General features: G+C 35.4%; 1 protein-coding gene across 1 annotated transcript; it reads right to left on the reverse strand.

Annotated features, from left to right (window-relative positions):
• Window positions 1-1,316: 1,316 nt before the first annotated feature.
• On the reverse strand, window positions 1,317-6,745 carry LOC149153825 (uncharacterized). The gene is made up of 7 exons (XM_089439306.1): window positions 6,339-6,745; window positions 5,528-5,645; window positions 4,916-5,004; window positions 4,687-4,733; window positions 3,257-3,345; window positions 2,670-2,803; window positions 1,317-2,361 (listed from the first exon to the last, which is right to left on the reverse strand). The coding sequence occupies exons 1-7, from the start codon at window positions 6,432-6,434 to the stop codon at window positions 1,663-1,665; spliced, it is 1,272 nt and encodes a 423-aa protein (XP_089295432.1). The 5' UTR covers window positions 6,435-6,745; the 3' UTR covers window positions 1,317-1,662.
• Between the last annotated feature and the right edge of the window lie 3,904 nt (window positions 6,746-10,649).

Consider the following 10,649-nt stretch of genomic DNA (forward strand, 5'->3'; position numbering starts at 1 on the left):
ATTCAGTTGTTCCATGAGGAGACAACTAACATTCATTTTCTACCATAGTGAAAAATGAAATCCAAAGGGGAAGGCTTTCTTCCCCATAAAAAGTGAGGACTCTACCCTTCTTTTGGCGTGAATTCAATATAGCTTGAATATTTTACAAACATGTCAAATGCATTGATTTAAGCAAAAAAATGTTGTAAGGTTTTAGAAGTATGATTATTATCACTAAAAATTGTGGTAATTACTAGAAAGTGTCATCAAACCTCTAAGATAAAGGTTATTATTATGACAATTAATTTGTGTGTATTTGAAAAAAACTACCATGATAAAGGTTATTTATGACAATTAATCAGAAATAGTCGAAAAAACTAGATATAAAGTAGATCTTTCTCCATCTGTACAAAATCAAATTTAATTTTTGCAATTTTTGTGTCATTTTGGGACTATCCCTTCAACAACCACCGAAATCTTTAGAAAACAACAAATTAGTAATAAAAGATGCCAGAAATCATAGAAATCTTATTAGAAATAAAGTTTTGAGTTAGAATAAAGCCAAATTAAAGCTTTAGGGTATTTAATGATAAATATTTTAACAACTCCAAGGCTCTTATCATATTCTTCTCAAGCATGGAAAAGTCACAATCGACTTGAACACTATTTACACCATGAACCCAATTTCAAAGAAACTCAGAAAAAAAACTATAAAAGCCCTGGGTAACAATTTGGAGAACCCAATTTCAAAGAAACTCAGAAAAAAACTATAAAAGCCCTGGGTAACAATTTGGAAGAGAGAAGCTAAGTAGTGCCATGTTGTTCAAATATTGTTAGGAGTGTCTCAACTGTAGCTTTATTGCATGCATTGATACTACCTCTTCATAAACTTCCCACCATTAGAAAAGCTTGTGGATTTCTGGGAAAAAGGAAGACCAGCAAAGAGATTAACGAAAACCTTCCTTAAAAAGACTGTAGAAGGCTCCACTGACTCAACACAATTCCCCTTTTGTGTCTCATTTATAGGATATCAAAACCTTTAGATCAATAAAAAAAAATTACTTTCAATTTACTTAATTACTTTAAATTTTTCGTATGTTTGTTTACTTACCTATTGATTTATTTACACTTGAATTCCGCAGTTTATATCTGTGTTTTATTCTGACAATCAAGTATTTCTATAGTATTCTGTAGATGCGGACACTCTACAACGCTTGGTATTTGTTCGACATTTTAATTAATCCAATGATACAAATGATATTATGATACAAAGTATTAACAATATCAAAAAGATGCGTCCAACCTTTGTCCAAGGCAAAGTTGTTTTACACAAAATATAAAAGCTAAAGCCGGAAACCAGGGCTTTATAATCTGAAAATGCTTGGTCAATAAAGCGTACATGTTGCATGTCAAGTATTCGGTTAACAAAGCCGAGTCAAGAAAGATGAATTATTAAAGTTCCAAACAGAACTGTGCAAGCCCTTCTATTTATTTTTGAAGCTTCAAACACAAGCCACACAGCAATCATTTATTTGTATACAAGGACAAAGATACTTAAGAATGCACAGCTAGCAGGATGGCAAAAACTATTTGAAGAGGAAAACTACGATGTTGTGGAATCACGAGTGACAAGCAGGGAATCGAACTGTTTTCTTTGTTCCAACTCCCGTGCAGTTTTCATGTCTAGAAATACACATTACGCCTGAAGTCAGAAGTAGGCCCTCTTTTTAACTCAGGAGAAACAATGGACACAAGCCCACCCAATGGAGGTTTCATCATTGATCTGTAAACAATTTCATCATAAGGCAGCCTGTAATGGTACAAGTATGGTCGGAAGCAATCCAGAATTTTCTCTTTTCTATCACTTTCGATCCGTTGGCTGTCTTTCTTGAATCCATGGAAGAAAGCTGTCATTGGAGAAGACAGTATCGATGCTTTACTGCTATGAGTAGGTGTCCAGTCACTTCTACTCGGGGTGTTAACATTTGGCGTGTGTCTGAAGCTATTTTTTCTTGGGGTGCCCTCGAACCTGAAGCTTTGAAAATCCCCAATTTTGTTGTCACATATATTATATTTGGATAGAGCTGGAGATCCAAAAGAAAAGGACCGTGCATTGAAGGGTGAAATCAGTGCTGGCCCTATGGAATGTGCTAAAAATCTGTCTCCTTCCCTTCCGTTAAGAGAAAATTTGACGTTTTCTGAGGCCACTTTAGACGAAAAACGGAAAGAGCTTCCCAAATTTGGACTGAAATCATAACGTAAGGATGATGCCCTTGTTAATCCACTTAAGAGTGGAGAATTATTTCTCAAGTGTGGAGAATCATAGTCTCGAGAAGAGACAATGTACAACTTGGTTGCAAAATCAGTAAAAGGCCGGATGCCCTGCAATTATCAGACAACATATAGTCAGTTTGCCTCCTTGCATATGCTTTACCTGACCAACGCTTATTATGCATGAAGCAGACCTAAGTACATAACAATTAATGATCCATTGTGCCGAGTTACTACCCCCTGCCAAATTATGTTTGCAATCAATGCATTCAACAACCTTCGGAGATGAAAAGCAGTATTGGAGACTCTACAAAAGGAACATACCACTAGTCCGAAGACTATACATTTGGGTATTACAGAGGATATCTGACTGCTGCTAAAATGAATTGCAGTAATGGAAATATACTGATTTTTGTTACCTTCCAAAGGTAGTTGAACATTGAAGGAGGATCAACCACAAAAACTTTAGCTAGCCTTCCTGGATAGTAGTCTGCCGAGGTTTTTAATGTTGCCATGATAAAATTGAGGCATGTGGAGGCTGATCTGAAATGAACTGCAATTGAAAGTTTTTCAAATATAAATAACTCCACTATAGACATTGTCATTGAAAGAAAGTCCGTCCATGTAGAACTTCACAAACTTAACAAGTTATCTTGGCAGCAAACTTCTATGTCAACCTTGAAAAATGAAAAATTAAAGTTGGTCATTATGCCGAGGTATTAGCGAAAACCGAGTTAAAAAGGGAAAGTCGAGGACAATTTTTAGAGCCAGGAACCATTCCTCTTGTTTTCATGCATAATCAATTTCACACAAGGTTCCAAACTATTATGAGCAAGATGCACACAGTTTGAAAGTTCACACAAGATGCACGGTATTATTTTCAGTTAAGCCTCTGATCTGTAGATTTGAGGAAAGCATTAAATATCAAAAATTCTAGGCCAGTACATTATTTTATTTTTCAAAAGTGATAAATGTTTCAATGAGTGTGTCACAGATGAAGTCTTACCAGCATCAAACATGAGTACACATTGCTCCACACCGGGTAGCATGGATGCAATAGCAACCTCCAATGTGAAAACCAGCAACCGGACATAGCTGAGAAGATTTGGAGAAGCATATGAGCATTTATATTTAAAAAGAGTTTTAAAAGTCCACTTCATCAGATCTCAGTGGAGTCTATGCATGTGTCCTTAACTACTTTTCTACTACCTCTCGGGAACAGCTAATTGCAAAAATTTTCAATTCAAAATTGTCCGTCTTTAACAAAATATCTAAAAATTTCAATTCATTAGAGAATATTGCCGTTTTGTGACGTTGTACAAGAGGCACTAAAACAGAAAGTAGAAACAGAGTATCACAGCTAAATAGCATTTTCAAAGCTAAAAGTTGTTAACAAAAATAAAAATAAAACTATATTTTCCCCAAGCTTTGCAGAGGAATCTGTTAAGGTTTCTTCTAGGAACAATTGACTAAGATCAATCGAACCCTTTTTAAGTTTTTTTCAAACATTTCTTAAGAAACTTCATAGAGTACGGTGTATTTTAATCTACTACTTATAAAACAATTCCATGTTTTGGTTGTGTAAAGCACCATTAAATATGTTCGTAAAACTCTCAATTGCCAACATATTCTTCTTGGGAAATAGGTTTTAGCGCATTTTGCAGTGAAGGGCAGTTGTAATATTGTGCAAATGCAAGGAATTTATATTAACTGCAAAGTTTCATCCAGGTGTCTTCTTGATCAAGGGAAATACATCTAGTTCAGCGGCATAAAGATCTCACAAGAGTTAAAAGTTTGAGGTTTGTAGATCCGATGCAACCGGTGACAACAATATTCTAAATTTCCAGAGGAGGCTTGCTGTTTCATCCTGTAAGAGAATTTTTTATCTCTAACTAAAGTTCTTGACAACAGTGAACCTACACTCTGAAATTTCTGTAACGTTTATCTGTGTGGAAAAGTGCGTATTAAGCTAAGTTGAATTATCTTGCCTCCGGTTTAATTACTTCTTCGCACTGCTTCCCATTACTTATTTTGAATAAAATTCCAAGGCCTTACTTATTTCCTTCACATTGTAAGGAAACAGGGACGTGGTCAAAAGTCAAGTTATTCGGATCAGTAAGTTCCACTCCATTAGAGTCTAGTCCTGATGCTACTCTTCTTCTCCCTACTACCATGCGGGATCCTGCTTTTCTTCTCTGCTGACTCACTAGAATCTACCGTCCATGAATTCTTATCATACAAACGCCAGGTAAGCAAACGTTATCTTCAGGGGTAAGGGAAATTCTAGCTCTTTTTCAGATTTTGTCTGGTTTCCTTGAAGATCTATGCCATTATAAAGTGGCCCCTAATAGTAGGTACATCAATCTCTCAGATTAACCCCAATAATTTCAAAAGTTGTACTGAACTAATGCGCACTAGCTAACGAACGAATCTTACAGTTTATGAGATTGAAACTTTTGGTAGTCCTGCTTCATCCTCACTATCTGCACGAGCAAAACAGCATAGATAAAAGTATGTTAATTAAAGCCTTGGCAATAATCCATCAGGTAAGTTATCCAGCCCATCGACTATATTTACCGATAAAAGATTCTATTTACAATTTTAGATTTTTTACCAAAGCTAGAGCCAATGGAAAGGTAAAACAGTGATTTTGGCTTCTACTTACCACGACTGGCCGAGCTTCGTCATCTCGGCCGGCAACAAAAGCAATACCTTTGGCAAGCTCGGCAGAGAACTCGTCCGCTATCAAATGCCCTACATGTTACAAAGGAAAAAGCCAATTGTTAATCCGTTTGTAATTCATTAAGCAATTGCAATCAAATCGATATTGAACCTCTTTGATGAGGTGAGTAATATCTATTATCCAGAGAGACCTAAAGAAGGCTTGATTTGTGTCCTGGCACTGTAGTTTCTACTTAGCTTCAACAAATTTATCGATCAACAGTCTTTGAATAGGAAAGGAAGAAGAACAAATATCGGTTCCGTGGACTTTCCACTTCTGTCAAAACATTGATATTGAAAGCTATCGCAATTTAGCCAAGCCAGAAGAATACGCTTGTCAGCCTTTGGATGAGACAAGAGTTGTGTGAAATAAAGCACTATACGACAGTCCTTTTGGGACCCTGGATCAAGCTCTACAGGAAGCGCATTAAGATGACTATGTGACCTTCTGATTCGGCACTTTTGCTGTAGATTTAGATTTTTGCTACAAGGCACTTTTGAAAACGGATACATAAATTCTATTTTGAAATTTCTAGCATAATGACAAAATATTTACCAATCGGAAGCGCGTCCCTCCAGGCCAAGCACGTCCTGAGCTGCTTTGCTGCTTTCTTTACATCGTTGCCACGCGCCTTGAGAAATCTTTCCACGCAAGCATCATCGCAGAAACTTTTCTGCATTTTTATTCCACCCAGTCTTTGAGTATACATGCAGTAAATCTTTTCGCAAGCAAGCAATTAGATTTATACTACATCCTTTTGATCAACAGTATAAGCTTTCACATTATTGAAGTAGAACTTTTCTATTTCCAAGCAAAATCTAACAATATTTAGCACATCTTTGAAGAACTCCTTTTGCATTTCTAACGATATTTAGCACATCTTTGAAGAATTTCTTTTGCATTTCTAGCATATTTGCAGTAACGGTTCTTGATTCATGAAAGCTTGATCGTTATTTCGCTGCATTTAATAACAAACTTCACGAATAGCTTCATAGTATTGTACAAGACATGAATTTTATGACACTTAACAGGATGACAAAAGAAAGATTAATAACATAGCAAGGCATGAATTTTACGACATTTGCAACTTCACAAAAGAAAGATCAGCAGCATAGCAAGGCATGAATTTTGCGACATTTGCAGCTTCACAAAAGAAAGATCAGCAGCATAGCAAGGCATGAATTTTGCGATATTTACAGGTTCGCAAAAGATGCTCAAGAAAATAGCATTTTCGTAAAAATCTTTAGCCGTTATTTTTGGACATTGTTTTGCTAAGCGATTTTCATGAAATCTTTGAAAACACTCATATTATTTAGTACTCATTCTGCTAAAAAAAATTGGAGAGAATGTTCAGTGGAAACGCAACCTGCTTGGCCGAGAGCGGCCCGTCTTTTTGCACTAGTCGCAAGACGGCCTTCACTCTGTCTTTACCGCTTCCCTGTGAATCCCGTTTTCTCCCCATCTGCAGCCGCTTTCTCTGCTTTTCATGGACGAAGGAGCGAAGGCAATGTCAAGCATATTAAATGTGTGTTCAGCACTGCGATCGAAGCCTGTGACCCACCATAAGACCGAAAGTTACAGCTGAATCTAAGGTGGGCACTGCGACTCTTTGCGCCGAATGATCATCCCTTCCGACTAATTTGAAGTCATCGCTCTTTATTTCCGGCACCGGACGGAAGATAATGTGTGATACGTGAAATGTCTGGCATTGCTTGTCGTGTAGCTAGATGCGAATAAGTAGAGTATGAAGAAAAGTCCAGAGAATGTTTTAAATTTCAGTAGTGTTTGTAGGGCCAACATTCCCAAACTCATATAAAACCAAGTGTTCTCTTTTTCTCACGGAAATCCCCTTCCCAATACCAAACCCATCAACTACAGTGTACACAGAATTCAAAATATTAATTTTCGTCTGAGTTACTGTTTTCACGTTCTTGGCACGAATTTTCCTTCTTGAAATAATATAATCTTAATGAGTAGTTCGCTTGGAGTTTGGCCCACGGCATCTTAGCTGTCCACAACTTCCAGAGGATCTCTGAGGTCACCTGTTTCGTTTGACGTTGGTAACCCTGTGTTTTCAAAATTATCACGGGAATTCAAATGCGGTCTCAAGACTGAGAAGGGTTATGATTGTCCATTAATAATGATTTTTTAACGGTAGTTTTCTTTTGAACGACCTCCATGTGGCATGATTAGATTGTTTGACTAGACCAAACATTCATGCGATATTTAGTGCTTTTCCAACGTAAAGTTTAAGAATCTTTCTTCTAATTATTGCGTTATGATGAGTAGAGTAGAGGACTTGTACACGGTGTATCTAGTTTTGAATTGTTATGATTGTCTTATCTTTATAAATTTTCCATCTTTGACTTAGGTTGTCCTTTGACATTTTTACTGTATTTCTTGGGATGGATGTATTCTTCATTTAATGTAAGTAGGACTTGTGATTTTTTTTTTTAAGGGTTGGGGTGGGATGGCATTATATAGGGACACATTCTCTATTTTTTCATTTAAATGGGGAGCATTCTCTTTTATCTTGTTTATAAGGAATGGTTCAATATTGGTGGTTTATATTTGGAAATGGGAAACTATGGTTAGTAAGAGACTATGAATGTTAAGGATTGGTTTAATATTGGTTGTTTATATTTGGAAATGGGAAATTACGGTTATTAAGAGAATATGGATGTTAAGGATTTGATGCTTAGAATTTAGAAAAAAAGAAATAGGATGGTTTTGAGGTTTAAATATTAGTTACAAATTATTTGGTTCTTGTTTCCCATTGATTGGCTTGGCCAAGCACTTTTTCGTCTAGGTTTTATTTCCATAAGGAAACCAACAACCTTGGACCCTTTTTGCTTGCTCTAGAAAGGAAGAAGATCCTTGAGGCACTATAGAGGATAGAAAGTGAAGATCTTCCTTGTGTTATGAAAGAGAAAAGAGTGCCACATTGGATGAGGGCTTATACTACTCAATATCGAGCATATTGGCTATGTTATGAGAGAAATGCGTTGCGTGATTTAGTGTTTTTCTAACATTGAGTTTATTTCAAGAATCTTTATTTTAGTTAGTATGCCATGATGAGTTGAGTAGTAGGGTTTGCACAATGCATGTGATTTTGGCATTGAATTTTGTGACCATGACTACCTTATGATGGTTTTAGCTATTTTGTCACAAATTTATCTTGAGGTTAATTTTGCTAATTTGTTATGTATTGTATTGTAAATATTCCTAGTATAGAGCTCAATGTTAAGGCTCAATTAATAAATGTTTATGAATACTTTCATGTACAAATGCTTATGAATACTTTCATGTACTAGGACCATTGTGCGATTTTTATTTTTTCCATTGTGTTCTTATGTTGTGAAAATGCATAAAATATATTATCCACCAAAAAGATTGCATGAGGAACAAACAAGGGGACCATGATACAACAAGAAGGGAAATGAAGAGGGGATGCATTGGTGAGTTGATTTGGTGTTTGGCCTTTGATGTACAATCTCCCATGCAAATGCTTCCTTACAAATCTTTCTCATCAATGTTTGACTTGTGTTTTCCTTTTACATGTTCCCTATGCTTCTTGGGAAGGGTGTATTATCTAGGTAAGGTACATATGTCTTGTGCAATGGGGAGAAGGCACTGAGCATCCTTACATCTTCCACTCCTCCATTTGAATGGGGAGCATTCCCCCTGCCCTTTCATGAAGAACTTGTGGAACCCATGGTTGTTTATGCCTAGAAATGACAAAGAAATCTTGTGAAATTATGGCTAGTAAAAGACTATGGAGTTTGGGGACTTTCTGTTGAGAATGAAAAGAAAATAAGATGGTTTTGAGGGTAAAACCTTGGGTAGTATATCCACAACTATTGAAGCAAACACTACAAATTGATGACTCGATTATTGTTGCTCATTGACTAGTTTAGCTAACTTCTTTCTCATCGGTGTGGTTATTCCTAGAAAGAGACAGACAACCTTGGATTCTTTCTACCTACATTGGAAATGATGAAGATCACTGAGGAATTGTGGAGCATAGAAAGGAACGTTCTTCATTGTCTCGTGAAAGAGAAGATAGTTCCATGGTGGAATAACAAGCATTGGATGAGGGCCTATACTACTCAATAGTGAGCACAATGATTATGTTATGAGAGAAATGAGTTGTGTTGAGTGAGATTATAACCTTGTAAGAACTTTGATCACCTTGGTGGTATCATGGTAGGGCATTGGGTGGAATCTATAGTTGATTCTTACCGTTTAGTGTTAAATCACTTCTCAAAAAATAATTTGGTGGACTATCACCCATTCATAGATAATTATTCATGGTTCTATAATTAGTGAATTCTTTCTAGTTGCAATATGTCCATGAATGAATTTGAACTATGTAGTGCTATCTTTTCTACATATTTATGTTGCATATTATTTTTGTTATGTTGTTGTTATAGTTTGCATTAAGTATAACAACTGATTAGGAGAAAGCATTTCATATGGAGTGCCCATATGGCCAAGGGAGACATCTAGATACATGAACTTTTAAGTCTGTTGTTATTTGTTTGAATCACTATCATGAATTCTTCCATAAACTTTCATATGCAAATTAAGTTCATTAATCTATATATCCTTCAATCTTCTACCTTGGGCATTTTAATTAGTTACTAGCATATTTTTATGTTACATATGAGTTCTATTATATTATTGTTAAAGTTTTCATTAACCATAACAATTGGCTTTTGGTGGAACAAATTTTCTATAAAGTGCATAGATGGCCAAGCGAGGCATCTTGGTATGTGAAATTTTAAAGCATTTATTGTTTGTTTGAATGTTTATAGTGAATTGTTCCATACACTTTCATATGTAAGTTGAATTCATCAATATATGTGTCCTTTAATCTTCTATCTTGAGAAATTCAATTAATTACTGTGCTTCAACTTGAGAAAATCTACAACATTTTTTCCAATATACTCAAATGTATTAGAATCAATATATAATGCCTTCATCTACCTCAAAAACATCTCCATGAATTGAACAAATAACACAACAAGACACTAATGCAATTACTCTCATGCTTCCATGAACAATGCACATAAAGGGAAAGCATTTATGACAACTTTATTGAACTTATGAACACTCGGAGTACCATTCCTAGAGTAAAAACGTTAGAGTTGATGCACCATTTTGTGAGAGAACTTTTGTGATAATGAAGGCGAGCATTAAAATTTTGATGTTCAAAAATGATATTAATGTAATGGATCTAAAAGAATGACTTCTACATATTATACATAACTCTTTCATAATGAAAAAAATGTAATTTATCACCTTCAAATTCACCCCAAATATAATTTGTTGGTGGAAATATTTTGCATGAAAAAGGAAATGATAAAATGAACCTATGGCTATGTGCAACGTCTTAAAAAAAAAACAAAAGATAAATTTCTACCACACAAAACACCAAAATGTCGAATTCCATCACATGGTGATCAAATTAGACATTAGTGATCTTGAGTAATTGAAAATTTTAAAGTGTAAAGATGTCTAATTTCTACTGATAAAGATAGAATTCCTTGCCACCAATATGTTGGTGGATGCTTATTAATTTGTAACTAAAAAACTAAAAGAAAACTTCATGGATTACATTCCCAAAGAAAAAGGGTAATAATAGAAGTTGATCGATTAAATTCCATAAAATGAA

This window comes from Pinus tabuliformis, chromosome 9, assembly GCF_031772625.1.
Source record: "Pinus tabuliformis cultivar Carrire ecotype Pingquan chromosome 9, CPIR1, whole genome shotgun sequence".
NCBI lineage: Eukaryota > Viridiplantae > Streptophyta > Pinopsida > Pinales > Pinaceae > Pinus > Pinus tabuliformis.

Coding starts and splice junctions, on each gene's coding strand:
- LOC149153825 (XM_089439306.1), bottom strand. CDS start 6,434: ATGGGGAGAAAACGGGATTCACAGGGAAGCGGTAAAGACAGAGTGAAG. Junction 2,804..3,256: donor TGTACTCATGTTTGATGCTG/GTAAGACTTCAT, acceptor TTTCAATTGCAG/TTCATTTCAGATCAGCCTCC. Junction 2,362..2,669: donor TGTTCAACTACCTTTGGAAG/GTAACAAAAATC, acceptor TGATAATTGCAG/GGCATCCGGCCTTTTACTGA.